At 44.0% G+C, this 19,552-nt stretch overlaps 1 protein-coding gene across 1 annotated transcript; it reads left to right on the top strand.

Moving 5' to 3' along the window:
* The first annotated feature begins 420 nt into the window (after positions 1-420).
* HAVCR2 (hepatitis A virus cellular receptor 2) lies at positions 421-17,664 on the top strand. Its single transcript, XM_037499515.2, has 7 exons — positions 421-475; positions 1,373-1,708; positions 2,558-2,623; positions 7,931-7,986; positions 10,286-10,409; positions 12,913-12,949; positions 15,635-17,664. The coding sequence occupies exons 1-7, from the start codon at positions 421-423 to the stop codon at positions 15,810-15,812; spliced, it is 852 nt and encodes a 283-aa protein (XP_037355412.1). The 3' UTR covers positions 15,813-17,664.
* The last annotated feature ends 1,888 nt before the right edge of the window (positions 17,665-19,552 follow it).

Raw genomic sequence — 19,552 nt, 5'->3', positions numbered from 1 at the left:
ATTGACAGACTTCACTTCAGGGATGCGTGGAGGACGCGTTCCTTCCTGCTGGCGGCTGGCCCTGCACCCTTCTCTCTGGAGCTGCCATGGGCTCTCTCTACTCTCACGAAGCAGCACCTTCTTCCTCTGAAGCGCTGCTTCCTCTTTGTCTATGCTAGCAGGAAAAATAGCAGAACTCTCACAGGATGTGTGTGGTGTAGCATGACTGAGAACTAGGATTTCCTTCATATGACTGTCAACCTGGCGGCTTAGGTGGAGGCATCACTGGTCGTCAGGCATCAGGCTGGGAACTCAGGGCGTGGGGCATTCCTTCAGGGATTGTGCAGTGGAGGCACCAGCCCAGGCAGCACCCAATTCAACTGGAGGATTAACAGGGTATCTCCTCACAGCCGGTCTTCTGACACTTCTCCCTCCTGACCCATGTGCTCACACCTCAACTGGGAGTGTGGCCCGCTGTTGCTGTTACTACTTACAAGTAAGTACAAACTTGAATCTGTGTGAGTGGAGAGTGTGAGAAAAAGACATGAGGACAGTGATGTAACAGTAAAGGTTTCCAAGCCACCTAATGTCATGGGTAAATAACTCGTGACCTGTCCAGAATGCACATGTAAACTGCAAGGAGAAGAGAAATGTACACACTCACCTGTGTGTGAGTGTGTGTGGGGGTGGTGGTGGAAGGGGTTTGGGGGGGAGGGGTGTGGGATGCCAGTGCCCTGGCGAGGGGCCTGGACCATGGGAAAGAGCCAAGATGGGGAGGAGAGCTCCATTTTGCCTTTTACCTTGCTCAGAGTTCTACCAGGCACATATCCCTTTGCAAAGGCAATTCATTCCATGCCTCAGAATGGCCTGGGAGTGATGTCAATATACCAGCTGCTTATTCAGCTGTGCCTCTGGCTTTCAAAGAGAAAGCGAGACTGTACGAGAATGGCAAGTGTCCTCGGTGGACCCACAGACAAGTAACCCGGATGGAGCAATGTTTTCTGGTTGTCGGCTCCATCAGCCACCTCTCCTGGGCTCCCAGGGCCTGCCATTCTCTCCTGGCACTGGTTTTCAAAGTGCAGTTCTGAGATCAGCCATACCCACAAATCCTGGGAACTTGTTAGCAAGAACAATTCTTAGGTTCCACCCCAGACCTGCTGAATCAGGGCCCCCAGGCCTGGAGCCCAGCCCCTGCGTCTGAAGCAGGCTACCTGTGATCCTGAGCCCTCACACCTGGGAACAATTGCCCTTGGGATTCCTCTCCCACTCCCCACCCCTCAGCGCTTGGCAGGTGTCTCCTCCTCCCTCTCAAGGCCTGGCTTGCATTTCTCAGGGATGCATCCTCCACCTAGCACCCATGACCAGGTATTGCTCTCCTTCCTTCTTCATGCAGGTGCTCTGGAAGGGCTGCAGATCATTGTGGAGGAGGGGAAGGATGCTTCCCTGCCCTGTGACTATTCTTCCTACGGGGGCCAGGTCCCTATGTGCTGGGGCAAGGGAGCTTGTCCCTTGACCCAGTGTCAAAGTCGGGTGCTCAGCACGGATGGAACAATTATAAACTATCAAACATCTAGCAGATACCAGCTGAAGGGGAATCTTCAGCGTGGAGATGTGTCCTTGACCATAGAGAAAGTGACCTGGGATGATGAAGGGACCTACTGCTGCCGGATCCAGTTCCCAGGCCCACTGAATGATAAAAAAATTAACTTGGATTTGGTCATCAAAAAAGGTGAGTGGACCTGGGCCTCCCACTTAGTTCTCGTCAGGAGCAAGAATCACCTGCATCATATTAAATATACTGAGCTGTCTCCCCTCCGACCGCCCCAATTACAGTGCTGCGGGTTGGATGGAACCAGGACCTAGAGTTAAACAGGCAGCTTCAGCAATGGCCAGCCATTTGAATCCCCTTCTTCTACTTTAAAACTCGTTGATTGGATCTATAGGGTGGGCGGGAAGGCCTTGTATTGTGCTCATAAGAATCTCCTGGGGAGCTTTTCCACCTGCAGATGCTTGGGAGAGAGCGTCTGAGCCCTGGATTTGATAAAGTCTCCTCCAGGTGATTCTCCCCGACTTGCAGGCAGGTACAGGCTTGAGAACCAGTGGACTGTGTGTGTGTGTGTGTGTGTATGTGTGTATTTGTATGTGAGTGTGTGAGCATTTGTGTGTGGGGGGGGGGTGGCGCGTGTCCTTGCATGTTTGAAGACCATAGAGCATATTCTTTGTGGCTGATGGAACTCAGTTCAAATCCAACTGTGCCTCTTACTGGTTGGTAACCTCAGGCAGGTTATTTAACTTGATGACCTCTTAAGAAAATATAATACCACCTACCACTAGGCTGCTGGAAGAACTTTCTGAGCTATCTTATGCAAAGCCCTGAAGGTGGCCCTTCATGTGGCTGTAGGTTCTAAGCCAGACATTTTCAGTGAGGGTAGCCTCTCTAGGAGGTGCCCAGGTGGGTTGGGAAGTTGAGGAAGTGTTTCTCTTCCTTGTGTTGAGTTGGTGTTTTAGCTGCTGAAGCTAGGATTGGGGGGCTCTCTGCTCTGAGACACACTCATACTCTATTGACTTCTGACTTTAGCCAAGGTCACCCCTGCCCCGACACCAACCTTGCTGGGGATGCCCACCACCCGAGGATGCCACTCAGGTAAGGACATGTGGGGGAGAGTCAGGGAGGGGGTTGCCAGGAGCCCGTTTCTGAATTCAGAGGATTTCGAGCATAGGAAAAAGGTGAGAAACACAGTTTTGGGGTGGAGGCATGACTGTTTGAATTCCTGAGATGGTGTCTGAGGTAAGGGAGGGGGTGAAGACAAACCTATACTGGGAAAAAGGGGCTTTCCCTGGGGGGCTCCTGGATGAGTCACCAATGGCCTGGGCCTGGCCTTTCACTTCTCTTCATCTCCCCTGCACTGACTTCCTCTTCTGTCCAATGGGAGGGCTTAGATATTTTTGGACTTTATGACCCAGAAAAATTCCTGATGCTCCCCCTAAAAAAATATTTTTGACAAATACATATTTTGCCAAAAAGGATAAGAAAATTCCTACCTATAATTGCCATCATTGCTTTAAAAAGACAGTCTTTGGGCCTCCCTGGTGGCGGAGCGGTTGAGCGCTGGGTTGCGAAGCTGCCCGCAACCTCTGCAACGCCGGTTTGATCCCCGGCCACTGGGCCAGGGTCCCACATGGTGCACAGACCTCTCCTGCCGCCCACTGCTCCCCTCAGCAGTGTACTTCGTCAGTCTGCCTGCTCTGCTCTCCCCTCTGGTTCTGGTGAATTCTCTCACCCTCCCGCGCTTCTGACTGTACCCAGTGCTTGTATAAATAAATAAATCTTTAAAAAAAATAAAAAGGACAGTCTTTTAAGTAGACTTAATCTTATGAAAACTTTACCCCATTGTCATTATTTTCTGATTTACTTGAAGACTGGTGATATTTTTGTTAAGAATTGTCCCTTTTGGTGTGGGCATATGTGATGTCTAGAATCCCTTTGTAGTGCCAGCAAGGCACAGAGCAGGTTCTCGATGGATCCGGGCAGACGGGTAAAGGAGAGTCCTGGAGCCCTCAGTGGCTTTTTCAGGCTTTTAATGATCTTTCTACACCATTTCTAGTGAGACCACCAGGCAGGCAGGGAGACTGGGGGCCAGGAGGCTGGCAGCCCTCCTAGTCCCTGGCTAATCTTTACTCTTCCTGGGCTCTCTGGCATTTGAATTCTCTCCTGGTCTCTACTGCTCTCTGCTGCTCTCTGCTGCACGGTCCTCTGGTGTCATGCTGGGGTCTCTCAGCTCAGCTGTGCCCACTCACACATGCCCACACCATACTCCAGGCACGTGTGTAAGACCAGGGGTGTCGATCACTGATGCTGATTGTGGGGAGGGCAGAGAAACTTGATCACTTCCATTTACCCTACACCTTCTAACTGGAATCCAGTCCCTCAGCTTTCTCAGATTCTGATATCTGAAGGAGCAGCCAAATTCTTCATGTAATTCAGCAAGGACTTTTCCATGCTGCTTGTGAAGAGAAGATAGGGTTGAAAGAGCAGACCCTGGGTCAGATTGATCAAGGAGATTAACCTTAAATATTTCCTCACAGAGTCCTGGTCTCCTTTCTCCTTTCTGAACTGTCCAGAGCTTAGTCTTTAGTTCTCTAAAATGAGTTTAGTAATAGCTAAGTCCCAGAGCCTGATATCATGAATCTCATCATTCCCACCTGATGGGATTTTATTGGGCAAGATTGCCTATGGTGTTAACTCAGTGTCTGAATATAGTAGCTACTCCAAACATGTTCACTATTGTTATTAATTTTATCAGTAAGATTTGGAGGCTGAATAAGATTGTTGTTTAGAATCTCAGAGACAAGAAGACTGGGTTCTCCGGGAAGCTTTCACATTGGCGTTGCGGTCTTAGTAAAGTTGCCCAGGGTTAGGGACATTCCATTTCTCTCCTCTTTAATGAGGTGATGCCAGAATCTACATCTTGAGCTGGTGGTAAAGAGAGAATGGGATAGTGTTTGCAATTGCCCAGCTCAGCACCTGCTCCACAGAAAGCACAAAACTGAATCATCACTGTAGTTGTGAACTGGTTGGATATTGTTGTGTGATTGGTTACCAACCAATTATGCAGTTAGTGAGGAAACTCAATATGGTGGGAAGAGATGATCACCCATCCACATTGTGGGCAAATCAAGTCATCCCAGATATCTGTTGGATGCCATAATTCCATTTAGAGAATCCTACAACCTACACCTAGGAGGGGCTCCAGGAGTGACTGAGTTCCACAAGCCTGTCTTGTGCTCCATGTCTCCTGACAACAAGGTTACCTGCGGGTGGAAATCCCTCATGCACACATTTCCCTGTCTGGGTAGCTTGCTTCCTTGTGAGCTGGGCACTGCCTTAGAGCTTTTTCTACCCAGACCAGCTGTCTCCTCCCCTTTGAATTTTACTTCTTAGTTCCTTTCCTCTAGGACAACAAGCATGGGACCATCTCTTGAATATAGGCACAGAACCTACAATCTGAGCTTTTCAAAAGCCCAAGCAAATAGGCAAGTAAGGAGATATAGTATCCAAGATAGAAAAATGAAATGAGAAATTAAAATTACTGATATTTATACTATTTCTACAATATCTAACATGTTGATCAGTTACATGTAAGTCAAGTCATAGGTAGTTATGTACATATGTATTTTATTTTTATTTTATTTTTTTAAAAGATTTATTTATTTATGCATACAAGAGCTGGGGTACAGGCCAGGCATGCAGGGGTTGAGAGGATTCACCAGAGACAGAGTGGGAGGCAGACTGATTAAAATACACTGCTGAGGGGAGCAGTGGGCAAGACAGGAGAGGTCTGCTGTGCCATGGGGGTTTCTCTCTGGCTTGTTGGGGATCGAACTCAGGCTGCAGAGGCTGCAGATTGCTTCATAGTGCGGTGCTTAACCCCTTGCGCCACCAGGGAGGCCCAACATGTGTCTTTTAAAGTGGAAGGTGGTTAGATTTAACCTGTTAGTAAAAGTACACTGGAGTCTCAACAAATTAAAGTTTAAGGATTGGGTCCCTGTGATCCCTCAGTTTTAGAGGTAGAGTTGATGCGAATCTCAGGTTTGCAAATTAAGAGCTGTGTGATCTTGGGTTAAAAGTACCTTTCTGAGACTCTGTTTCTTTTTCTGAAAAATGGGAAAATAATATTCCCTAATGATTGTAGTGAAAATTAAAAGATTGTACATGTTAAGTGCTAAATACCATGTCTGGCACATAATGTGGACTAGGTGGTAACTATTGAATTTGTACACTTTTAAGACCATCACATCTACCCCCCTGCCCAGCTAAGTCTTGGGTTTTCTAGGAAAAAACACTGCAACTTCCTCCAGCTGTCCTCACACCCTGCCCCTCTCACACACATCCTCCTGATGGCTGTCTCTGAAAATAGTAACCTTTTAGTGTTCCATTTTATTGTTCATTTTCACTGGATAATGAATTAAAAAAAGTCATCAGTCTTACCATTTACACCAAGAAAAATAACTCCTTGGAAGCAGAAACTGGACTTAACATTCAAAGATCTTGTGTGTGATTGAGCTTCATGTTCCACCATTTCCACCAATGTTTTTATACTTCAACTTCCTTTTGGGAGATGAGGAACAAAGGGAAGTGGAAGATAAGTTTTCTTTCCTAAAAAAAAAAAAATTCCAGGCTGTTTTTATAACATTAAAATCATAGTCTGTTAAACCAGTGTTAAAAAGTTCAGGCGTTGGGGGCTTCCGGAAAGTGACTTGACAGAGAAGAAACACCAGCACCTCTGACTCAGCCAGAAGAATGAGTAGGCATGTTCAGTTCCCCCAAAGCTCACAGTCTGTTGCAGTTTAGAATGTGTTGTCTCTGAGATCAGGGCCTGTACCCATCTTGCTCACTGCTTGGTCCCTTGCCTGGTATAAAGAATGTGATATGTTCATCCACTGAATTGGGCCCCTGAGAAAATAAGCAAGTGAGTGAAAAGGAAACAATTAACAGCTGGGCGGAGACGAGGCTGGCCCGAAGATTGTTGAAGGTAGCTGGTAAAGAGTCTGCTTAAAGCCACAGGACTTGGAAGGTCGTAATTGAAAGGTCATGATGCACTAAACTGTGTGACCCACGGAACGTCAATACACTTCTTAACACTCAGCCTTTTCATCTGTGTGATCAACTAAAATAACTCCTTTAGGGCAGTTATTTTGCACACTGAACTTAAAGTACTTAAAGAGTTAGCACTGTGCCTGCTCCTGATGAATTGTAGATATTGTTATCATTTTCATTTTTAGGCAGTCAAACTCCATCTCCCTCTTATTGAGTAAATGTTAAACTCATTCAAGAAAATGAACTTTTGTTATCTCTGCAAGTTTAATTACAATGGAATGCCTACCTGAGTGCTACATTGTTAGAATTCTGGAAAATCCTGTGGATGTAGCAAAACACATATATTCGGCACAAGTCTCCATTTCATAAAACAAAAGTAGTTTGGTTCATTATTTTTCATTGAAAAAAATGTGGTCATTTAATTTTTTTTTTTAAGATTTATTTACTTATGCATACAAGAGCTGGGGTGCAGGCCAGAGATGTGGTGGTTGAGAGGATTCATCAGAGAGAGAGTGGGGAGCAGAACAAGTGGATTTACTGAAATACACTGCTGAGGGGAGCAGCAGGAGAGATAGGAGAGGTCTGCTGTGCCATGTGGGTCACTCCCTGGCTGGGGTTTGAACTCGTGCTGCAGTGGCTGTGGATAGCTTCATAGTGCTGCGTCTTAACCCCTTGCACTACCAGGGAGGCCCCCCAAAATGTGGTCTTTTTAAGGTTGGCTTGTTGGGCTCATTTTGCTGGTCTCCCTGTTAATGATTGTGAAGAGATTAGAGTAGAATTAATTTCAACTAGGTTTATGGGCATCTTTCATATTTTACTTTTCAGGTATAGAATTGAATTTATGGCCATGCTAAAATTACATCTAGATCTAGACTTGTTATTTCACTGCCCAACAGATAGGAAATCAGGCATACAGTGCTCCAAATTCCATTGAAAATCTTTCTTGTAACCATATTAATCAATATTTATTTTTTAATTGTATTATTTTTATTGAGTTAACATTGGTTTATAACACTGTGCATGACTTAGGGGCACAGGCTCACACCTCTGTGCATGCTACCACACCACACCTAACACTAAGGCACCATAATCTTCCACCTTAGCCTCCTCTACCTTCTCCTCGGTGCTCCCCATCCTCCTCCTTCCACTTCTGCAGCCTCAGTTCTCCAATCAGATTTCAAGGGTTTGTTTGGGTTTTGAGGTTGTTTTTTTTTTTAAACTCAGATAAAACATATTTAACCATTCTGAATTGTATGGGGGAATATAAAAATAAAATTTAATATTTAAAAAAAAAAAAAAAAAAAAAAAAAAAACATATTTAACCATTCTGTTGGCTATTTTTCCTCTTTGTAGCAGAAACCCAGAACCAGACCCAGGCGACCCTTCATGATGAAAATCAAACAGTAACAGTAAGTTTCCAGCCAACATTGTGTTTATCTTTTTTTTATTATTTTTTAAAAGATTTATTTATTTATACAAGCACTGGGTACAGTCAGAAGCGCAGGAGGATGAGAGATTTCACCAGAGCCAGAGTGGGGAACAGAACAGGCAGACCGACGAAGTACACTGCTGAGGGGAGCAGTGGGCGGCAGGAGAGGTCTGTGCGCCATGTGGGACCCTCGCCCAGAGGCTGGGGATTGAACCGGCGCTGCAGAGGCTGCAGGCAGCTTCGCAGCCCAGCACTCAACTGCTGCGCCACTAGGGGAGGCCCCAACATTGTGTTTAGATCAGAGTGGAGCAAGGCTTTCATCTTCCTCCTTGCTCTTCCTTGGGGAAAATGCCTTCTCCTCCCATAGCTTCAGTGCCACCTAGCGTGACAGTGCCACCTTGTTGCCTGTAGTGCGCAGCCTGGTGCACCAGCCCCTGGCACATCACCAGTGCAGGAAACTGACAGGAAGCCATAAGCATTTGCCTCTCTCCTCAGAGATCACCACCTCATCCCTTGGGGAGGCCTCAACACCCCTCCACCTCCCCAGAGTATGTGTCTTCTTTCTTTTGTCACTCTGATGAGAAAGAGTGTTTTGATTAAGTTTATTGATGTGTGTGAAGATACTCACTGGGGATATTCTAAGCCATGAATTTATATATATAGATATAAATGAAGCACTAGTCCCACTAAGCATGATGTTAGTGTCCTCCACCTTCTCAGCGGAGAAGGGAAGCATCCTGGGAAGCAAGCTGACAGCTCTGCCTTCAGCCTTCTCTACGGCATCTTCAGCCATTGAACCTCCTGTCTGCATCTTCACATTTTGTGTCTGTTGCTTCGTCTTTGTGATTAGTGAGTGCCCTGGCAGTGCCCCTGTGCCCCAATACTGGCTGCACATTAGCATGCCTGTATATGGCACCTGAAGTAAATGCTGGATGAAGAAATGAAAATTTAATTTCCTTGATATTTTAGTTCTATTTTTTAAATGTTTTTTTTTTTCATTGAGGTTAACATTTGTTTACAACATTGTATAGGTTCACCCCTCCTTGGGTAGATGCACGTTGTCATACCACACCTACCACCAAAGTCTGCCCCTCCGCGCCCACCAGTCCTCCAGCATTGAGCCCCCTGCTTTGCTTCCACCTTCCCCCGCCCCCAGCCTCAATTCTAACATCACTTTTTAAGGGTTTGTTTTGGTTCAGTTTGACTGTTCCTTTCCTTTTCTTTCTCTATATTCTGTCTTAGTTTCCAAATTGTTTATTGTTTTTCAAGGGGGAACATGGATGGAAATTATAGAAGCAGAAGGATTTTCTGTGTGACTCTCAGTGATTAGAAAATCCTACTAATTAGAAGCACAGCAGTGGTAGCTGCCAGGAGCAGTTGTCATGTACCAGCCCCGGTACCAGGCACTCTCTATATTTTTGTCCTTTAGTTTTTCTGATAATTCTATAATAGGACACAGCTCTTGGGGATGGAGCTGGGATCTGAACACAGGAAGGTCTGCCAGCAGCATCCTGGCTCTGAAATCTGAAATTTTCTACGAAAATCCAGGTTTCATTGCCAGATGCTGAATTTAGACCCCTATGAAATTACCTGGACCCCCAGGGGATCTTGAATAATAAGCAAGTCTCCCCTCTAAAGTCCATTTTTGTTTGGGGGGGGGTGCTTAAGAGCAGTGTCTTCTTGACCCAGCACGGAGGGCAAATTTCCCTCTCCAGTTGACTGCAGATTTTTTTTTTTTAAAGATTTATTTATTTATGCATAAAAGAGCTGGGGAGCAGGCCAGAGATGCAGGGGTGAGAGCATTCACTAGAGATAGAGTGGGGACCAGAACAGGCAGATGTACTGAAATACACTGCTTGAGGGAGCAGCGGGCAAGACAGGAGAGGTCTGCTGCGCCATGTGGATCACCTCCCTGCCTGGGGATCAAACTTGTGCTGCAGTGGCTGAGGACGCTTCATAGTGCTGTGTCTTAACCCTTTGCGCCACCAGGGAGGCCCCTGACTGCAGAGATTAAGCTCATCCCCTTCTTTTTTAAAATTCCATCTCTATTTATTTTTAACTGAGGTAATATTGGGTACCCCTATCAGTTATTACACCACAGTGCAAGTGTACCACTACCTTTAGGTGGTTGAGGCTCTTCAAGTAGGGAGCAATGGTGTGTGGTTACAAAGTCCTACCTCCTGTGATTCTAAGGAGGATGGTCCCCAATGCCCGTGGCCAGGATGGCTGAGCCCAGAGTGGCTCTGGCCTCTTACTCAAATCTCTTTTCGTTTCCACAGCAAAATTATTCATTGGCTGCTGAGGTCGGCCCCACTGGCTCCAGGATGAGCGTCATCTATGTGGGAGCAGGGGTGTCTGCTGGGATGCTTCTGCTCCTTATCTTTGGTGTTATGATTTTCAAATGTAAGTAGGTTGATGTTGCTCTCTCTTTCCTTTCTGATAAGGAACTATTCATGTAGGAACCACATCAGATAGAACTGTTGATATCAGGCAAAAAGCTTTTGATAGCAGATAAAAATCCATTATCCCTAAGGGTAATTAGACTAAATACTTTACAATGACTTTTATTTGGTGCTTCCCAAGTGACAGGCAGGCACTGGTGATTTCTAAGGTGGGCAGGTGCATGTCTGTGGTAAGATCCCCACCGGACAGCGAGGGAGAGACAGACGCATTGTGAGAAACCACTTCCAAGGTTTCCCAATAACAAGTGGCAAAGCTGGAATTCAGATCCAGGCAAGCTGATTCCAGTTTCTGTTCTCTTCATTAAGAAAACAAAACTATTTAATTCCGGAATATGCCCAGGTCTATAAGGAAACACAAAGAAGAAACTCAGTTCCTTCTGGGCATTTTTTCTATCTGATTTGTTTCTCAGGCTAACGCCCGAGGGAGGGCCCACAAGATGAGCCGGATTGCAACCTTTGTATTGCTCTGAGACACTCACCATACACTTCTTTCCCTGTTACTTACCTTTATTTTTAAAAAAAATAATTAAAGTGTGATTAATGCTCAATAACTGGTTCTTTGAAGTGTGTTTAACTTGATAGCTAATTACACCTGGAAACCATCAGCACTATCTAGGCGAAACTCCCCATTACCCCAAAGCTCACTCTTGTCATATAGTTGTAGTTTATAGTTGTCATCTCTTCTCTTGAGGGCAGAAGCTAATTCCCAGTACCTAGCACTTTTCTCACTAATGTGCATCAGGGGACTACCCACCCCAGGTTTGCCCAGGATTGAACAGGGCTCCTAAAACATGAGCATTCCAGTGCAAAAACAGAGTGACTGTCCAGGGAAAACTGGGCTGGATGAGTCACACTAGCCATGTGGCTTGAAGCAGCCATGTGGTTTCTATGCACTAAATCTTCATAACTACTTCCACAAGGACTGCTTAACTCATTTGCCCACAGGGTTTGAAGCCAGGGCTGACTTGCCTGTCACCATAATGTTATCCTGTCATTATCAGTAAATAACCTCTTCCCAGAAAGAAAAAACCCCACCCACACTTACCTGGTTTACCAAGAGATTGCAGTGGAGGCTGAGAATTGAGCACCATAAATAAGCAGTCTTAGGGAAAAAAAAAAAAAAAAAAAGAATTGAGCATCTGAACTGGAAGTTCAGCCCTGGCTTCAGTCTTTCAGCAATACTCAACCAAGTTGATTCTCATTTATTCTAGAACTCGTTCCTTGTCTTGGCTTCTGAAGCACCACTCTCCCTCTTCATTTGGCTATTCCTTTTCTGTCACTTTTGTTATTCCTTCTTCTGCCTACTTTTAGATACTGAGGTTCCTCGGGCAGGCCCTCCCCACCTCTCTGCAACCTCTAGGTGTGACCTATATTCCCATAGACTTAAATGTCATCTCTGATTTCTCCCTAGATCTAGGACTATTGGGGCTGATTGTCGAGCTGTCTAATGGTGATATCCATGTAAACATCTCCCCATTTAACATGTTCAAGATGGAGCTCTGGGTTGAATATTCCATTCTCAGAATCTCAGTCCCCTCCATAGTCTTTACCACATCCATCTGATTACTTAATCTTTGCATCTGCTTTCTTCCCTCCACACCCAGTCCAACTTCAGTCCCTGCAAAGCCTGTCTCCAAAATATATCTAGAATCTATCAATTAATCAGCATTTCTTTCAGTAAGGTGGTAACCTTACTCTGAGATATCATCATCTCTACTCCTTAGTTTTTATACCTGCTTTGAATCGATTCTCCACATAGCTAGAGTGGTCTTAAAACTCAATCAGGTCAGCTTTCTGTCCTTCTATGACGTTTATAGATCAAACTCTTAATGATGTGACTTAGAAGTGTCTGTGGGATCCCACCCCAGCCTAAGGCTCAGACCTTGTCTTGATCACTTTATTATTCTGGCCCTTTTGTCAGTTTCAGATGCTTCCCACAATTGTTACCCAGAAGTTCTTTGAAGTGGATCCTCCCCGGCTCCTCACTTGGCTGACTCATTCTTTCCTTTCAGAACTGAGATTTTGCCTGACTAACTTCTCTGTTATCTTTTCCAGTTCATTGTTGGGTTCCTTTATATCAATCACAATTTGAAATGATTATTTTTTCCTATTTATTAGTTTATTAGTTTTTAAATACCCTCCTTACTATAACACCGCTTTCTGAAACCAGGACTCATAATTTCCCTTTGCATTCCAAGGATTAGCTCACTCCAGACACACAGGAGATGCTCTGTGTGTTTGTTAAATATGAAGAAATGTACCTTTATTACTGTCTAGTATAGTTCCTGTAAAAAACTTACATACATGTCAGTAGTTTGAATTAATTCAACCAAAGGGGATATCAGAATGCCCTAAATCATCCTTGCCTCCAGTGAGTCCATTTTATTTCTTATTTATTTTATGTAAACGGTTTTAAATTGACTTTTCTTCTACCTTTTGCCTAGGTTATTCTCATAGGAAAGAGAAGTTACAGAATTCAAGGTAAGAATAATGGGCAGGTAGGGGAACGTGGGACTCTAGGAGGTCTCTACTCTAGTGTGTCCTGGCTCTAAGGCAGCCTGCCCTGAGACTTTGGGATTTAACCTTGTGCTTCTTTTGCTTTAGGCCTAGATTTAGCAAATGAAAATTCCACTTGAAGCTCAGTTTATCTCTTTAGCATCTGTCCTCCTAAAGTGAAGGTATACAGTTTGTCTTCCCATTGATAGGAAATGCTTATTCATTTCTAGAGGAATGGATTTTTTGTTTTCAGAAAGCTGGTTCTTTCACTAATTGAGCACCTCCTATCTCTAGACTATGGCCTGGAAATGGGGTCACAGAAGTGAACAAGAAACTCAGAGCCTTATCTTTGATTGGTAGAATCATCTAGGACACTTAGATTGTTGCCAGCTCCAGAGCAAATCGGTCAGAATCTTAAGGGATGAGGCCTAAGTGAAGGCATTTTCCCCAAAGTTTTCCAGGAGATACTAATATACAAACAGGCTTGAGTACCACTGTTTTACTCTGTCTCAGTCTTTGCTTTCATTCCTAACTACACAAGCACACACGCACCTCTTCCATATAGACAAAGTTTATATAATTTTTACTAGATTTTAGTGATATTTGGCATATGGGTAAAATGCAATATGCATCAAGAAAAAATGACTCTGTGCATTGAGTATGATCTAAGCAACTAATAATTTTAGACTAAGTATAGCCAGTATAATTATGAAGACAAGCATCTGTAGTAAAAAAGTCTAATAAGGTCAAATAGAATATTGTATTAGTACATCTAGACCAGTATTCCTTTTTAGGCCTAACACTTGAAATGTGATCTTTGTCTCAATATGTGGTAGATATACATAATGGAATATTACTCAGCCATCTAAAAAGATAAATTCATGCTACTTGCAGCAACATTGATGGAGCCAGAAGGGATTATGCTAAATAGAGTAAGTCAGAAGGAGAATGATGAATATAGGATGCTGTCACTTATATGTGGACATATAGAGAAACCAAACATAAGGGTCAAAGACAAACGTTACAACCAATTCTTGAAAGCTGACCATAGAACTGAGGCATTCATAGGAGGAGGGGAAGGTGTAGAGGAGAAATTGGAGGGCGGAAGAGACAATGGACTATGGTAGAGGACTATGGGTGCTTTGATGGTAGGAAAGCTATGGTGACCATACCTTAGGGGAGAAATCCTAAACACTAACAAGATTTTTTTTTAAAGATTTATTTATTTACACAAGAACTGGGGCACAGTCAGAGGTTCAGGAGGGTGAGAGAATTCACCAGAGACAGAGTGGGGAACAGAACAGGCAGACAGACCAAAGACACTGCTGAAGGGAGCAGCGGGTGAGGCAGGAGAGGTCTGCCACACCATGTGGGAATCTCCCTGGCCAGCTAGGAATTGAACCGGCACTGCAGAGGCTGCGGACAGCTTCACAGCGCTGCACTCAACCCACTGTGCCACCGGGGAGGCCGAACACTAAGAAGATTTTGACACTAACAGTGGTACTTCAATAACAATAAATAAAGTTTAAAAAATAAGATTCAAGAGAAAATAAAGAGAAATTGTGATTGTTTTCATAGGTATGCATTTACATACATTAATACATTATTTGTGAAATTATTTGATTAATTTCATCTCTTCCTATAAAGGTAAGCTCTAGAGAAAGCTAGGAACTTGTCTACCACATTAACAACTATATGCCTGAACCCTGTGCCTGATGCTTTGCAGGCACTAAATAAATATTTGATGATTGAATAAATGTTCCTAACAGTAACCTGTGAGCTAGAGCACTTTAAATCCCATTTTACAGAGGAGAAGCTGGAGTCACAAAGTGTATTCACATGTACCCTGCATGGAGTGTTGTGTCTTGTACATGGCTGTAGCTCCTGCTGCATAGACCAGAGTGGAACACATTAATATTGCTTGAATGAATGAATGAAAAACACAAAGCTCGTCTTACCCAAGGTCATAAGCCTGGTAAGCAATGGAGACAATTCTGATTGGATCCATAACACATTCCTTCCTTTTTCTTTTGGAAATTGTTCAAACCACTTCAGTGTTGCAATAATGGTACAGGGACCACAGAGCCTTCATCTGAACAATTCATTTCACATTTTGACACATTTACCTTATGTTTCTGTATTTATAGGCCCCATATCTTGTCTGCACCATTTGTAAGCACATTTCAGACATCTGCACACATCACCTAAGCACTTTGGTTCATGCCTCCCTATAACACAATGCCATTTTTTTTCCATAAGAAAATTAAGACTGGGCCTTCCCTGGTGGTGCAAGGGTTTGAGTGTCACACTGTGAGGCTGTCCGCAACTTCTGCAGTGTGAGTTCGATCCTGGCTGGCGGGCGAGAATCCCACATGGTGAAGCAGACCTCTCCTGTCTCACCTGCTGCTCCCTCAGCAGTGTATTTCATCAGTCTGCCTGTTCTGAATCTTCTCACCTCCCCACCCCGTGCCTCTGGCCTGTACGCCAGTTCTTATATAAATAAATAAATCTTAAAAAAAAAAGAAAATTAAGATAAATTTTCCACTGTATTGTTCCCCAAATTATCATATTGCTGTTTTATGTTTTTCCCTAGTCTTCAACAAGCCTGTTCCCCTAACCCTGCCTTGTCCTGGAATTGCTTAACTCAAGGGCAATCTTCTGTTCCCACAGCCTGGTTACTTCAGTCAACATAGCCCCCTCAGGGTTAGCCAACATGGCAGCACAGGGATGTCGCTCGGAGGAGAACATCTACGTCATCGAGGAGAACTACGTCATCGAGGAGAACGCATACGAAATGGAGGATCCCTATGCATATTACTGCTCTGTCATCCCCGAGCAGCCATCCTGACCTTTCATCACCCTCGACTCCAGAGGCTTCTTTTTTGAGCTTGGTGCTGTCTCCTTTGAAAGCCATGAAGTGTCTGCTGGCTGTTCCTGGAAGATCTGTCCCATCACTACCAAGCCTGAATGGCCCATTTTCTGATGCTAGTTAGCTCACAGTGTATTGAACTGGAACCCACTGACTTAGGTACAATGGTACCTCCAGATCCCAGTGGACAGAACTATTCATCTCAGTTATTGTCAGGGTGCTCATATGGGTAGGAATTCTAATATGGGGGTCTCTGGAATGGCTGTAAAATCAGTCCTTGGTGACCCTGAAGCTCCTGAAAATAGAGGGAAATGATGTGCCAATACATGGCTATGTCTCTTTTTGGTACAGAAAGGCCAAAGAAGTCACAGATTTTCAAAGAGATCTGTGATCCATGAAGGGTCAAGCAACTACTGGAGTAGGACTAGAAGGTTCTAGAAAGTTCCCTCTGAATATCCAGGTTTACTCTTCTTTGAATGTTGGCTTCCCTGCAGTGAGTGCCCCTGCACTCCTTTGCCTCAGTTATGGGGAGACCACGTGAGAGACTACTGTGTGTAGGAGGCGCTGGAAAAAGGGAAGTATGCTCAGTTTGTGTGGCCAGGTTCTGCTTGGGGTGCTTTGAAAGGGAAATGTCTCTGACCAACTTCTCCATTCATGAGCTGGATTTTCCATAGAAGAGAAGCAGTGACTCGGATGTGGATTCTGTTTCCTTGTGGAAAGCAGCAATTCCGAGATCTGTTCCTATCAGCATCAGATCCTTGATGGGAAGACAGTAGTCAGCTGTTGCTACCTCTCCAGGGCCTGGCCCAGCTCTCAGACATAATAGAAATTCACTAAGTATCTTTGGAGTGAAAAAATTAAATCATCAGAAATGTACTTTCTTGAGGGACTTTTCTACGTTGGGTTCTGACAGATCCTGGCTGTATAGCCTTGCTTCTTGGAAAACTCACAAATCCCCCCAGCTCCCATCTGCTCTGCTCCAGGCTTTGTGTTCTCAGCATCCTCTCTCAGCACAGCCCTGGGGAGTTGTTACTCTTGTCTGTCTCCCTCTTCAGCACATAAAGAATGATACACAATATGGTCTTGTTGCTGCCTGAAACTCCAGTGCTCCCCAGGTGATGGCTGAACTCGATGCTGCAAGTAAAAGATGCTGGTCACCCAGGATGCTGGCAGTCTGCTTGTTTCTGGGTCTTTCCTGCAGTCTTGTTGTGTGAATTATGGTGTTTGGCAGCATCTAGACAGTTTGGGGAAACACTGAGGTATGTAAGGGAGATCATTTTGCAAAATTATAGGCAGTGCTCTCAGGCAAGCTGTAAAATTAATCATAAGTATTTTAAAGTTAAGAATTTCTAAAGGGAAGGGACTTCAGAACATATTTGGACCAGGTTAGTGGTTTCCCCCAATTCTCCCCTAAAAAGATATTCTACAAATCTCTTTAAACGAGGGTGTGTATACGGGTGCGGTGAAAGTAGTGATTTGGTAAGGCTTTTCCCATTGGTAGTTGGAAGAAGTGGTTACGGTGGTACATTGGCACACGAGTGCAGTTAAAAAGAGTTTGGTGCTTTCTTCCTGGAGTTGCTTTACCAGTTCAACAAATATTTATTATGCTTATTATATGCCAGGCATGCTCTGGTGTTGAGACCATAGAAAGAGACCAAACAAATACACTTCTGACCCCACAGAACTGGCACTGGATCTGACAGGAAGGAGCTTCCTTCAATGAATAGTTACTGGCATTTAATTTGAGCTCTGACACTGTCCTAGCTCCTAGAAATACATTAGACGAAGGAGAAGATCCCTAGCCTCATAGAACTTGCCTTATATGTCAGAAAAGAATAATTTATTGCTCACTCAGAAGAAAAAAATTCAGAATAGTATAATATAGTTGATGCTATTTTTTTCCCCCACTTTATACAGTCTTGGAAGAATGTTCCCAAGTGAATATGGCTACTCCATGGGGCAAATGGTCCCGGGCCAGCCTGTCACTTGTTCCTTTTATGTGATTCTCTAATTGTTTAGATTACTTTCTCTATTTTTTAATAATAAAAACATTAGCTTCTGCATTACAGTTATGTTTCCAGCCTGCCCTCCTTATCAGAGGAAGATAGGAAGACTTGGAGGGGTTAAGTTCAAGGTGAAGGCTCAAACGTACAGGTACCAAATTGGAACTGGACCCAGTTTTCACTCTGGGGCACACTCCACATTATTTAAAATGGGGACAGTGGCACAGAAAAAAAAAGCTGAAAAGTTACTGCAAAGAGTCCAGGAAATGACAAGCAGTAAGAGACCCATAGACTGAAAAAAATGGGGGGGAGTGTTTCCTGATCTTTTTAGATTGGAAAAGTAAGTTGTTACCATCTTTTATCTATCAGTCACTCTTAAATTTAGAAATTCCAAGCATTTAAACTTTTATTCATGGATATTGAGGTGTCCTCTCAGGCCCATTCCCCTTTAAATTTGGTTCTCATTTAACTTTATTTTTAAAAAAGATTTATTTATGCATACAAATCTGGGGTACAGGCCAGAGATGCGGGGGGTGATGGGATCCACCAGAGACAGAGTGGGAAACAGAACAGGCAGATCACCCAAAATACACTGTGGAGGGGAGCAGCTGGTGACACAAGAGAGGTCTGCTTCCTCATGTGGGATGCTCCCTGGGTAGCCGGGGATCGAACTCGTGCCGCAGAGGCTGGGGATTGCTTCATAGTGCAGTGCTTAATCCCTTGCGCCACCAGGGAGGCCCTCATTTAACTTTAAATTAAAAAAAAAAAAATGTTAGTGTTATATCCAGATGTCTATGGAGAAAGTCTGGATCCTTCTGGAGATAAATGGAGAGGCCCTAAAGCTGAAAATTTTAAGATTTTCTGTTATTCTTTCCTGGGACTCAAATGGGGAGAGGGGAGATTCAGGGCAGGTGGGACCATTGCTGGAAGCTTCCCCCGTTTTGGGAGGACTCTGAAATGTAAGTTTCAGGCTTGTCCAGCCTCCACAGCTTTTTCTCAGTCATGTTGGTGGCAATTTAAAGGTCATTCATTCTAAGTCACTCACTCATAGCCATGACTTTTTTTCTGTGATTTCTGTTTGAATTCCTCTGCTTAGGGTATGACACTCTTTTTCTAGAGAAAGTAATAAGATTAAAAAAATGGTTATTTAAGCTATTCCTGTGTGATGGTTGTGGTGGGACATCTGTTTAAATATGCACATTATTTTAAGATAAATTCGCTATCCTTTGTCAGGTCTACATTTTGTACTTTTTCATTCTTCTTAAACTTTGTTCCTGTGATGCAGAAATATTTTACATTCCAATGCAGTGTGTATCTTTGATCAGCTCTGAAATCTCTATATAGCTACATCTAATCTGTTTTCATTTTATCTCATATTTTAACTTGCCATTATGACTCAGTACACTGAATTTTCTTCTTGATCCAAACACATGTGTTGAACCACTGTATAAATGTAGGCGTCATACATTTGTTATGCTAATAACATAGATTGCTTGATTTCCTTTTTTTTAAAGTTTTATTTATTTATCCATACAAGAACTGGGGTACAGGCCAGAAGTGTCGGGGGATGGGGATGAGAGGATCCACAAGAGACAGAGTGGGGAACAGAATAGGCAGACTGACCGATGTACACTGCTGAGGGGAGTAGTGGGCGAGACAGGAGAGGTCTGCTGCGCCTGGCTGACCAGGGGTTAAATTTGTGCTGTAGAAGCAGCG

Source organism: Talpa occidentalis, unplaced genomic scaffold, assembly GCF_014898055.3.
Source record: "Talpa occidentalis isolate TD23 unplaced genomic scaffold, MPIMG_talOcc4v2.1 talOcc4.9, whole genome shotgun sequence".
Classification (NCBI taxonomy): domain Eukaryota; kingdom Metazoa; phylum Chordata; class Mammalia; order Eulipotyphla; family Talpidae; genus Talpa; species Talpa occidentalis.
Note: the sequence above shows the minus strand (reverse complement) of the source record. Positions and strands in the feature narration are given on the sequence as shown.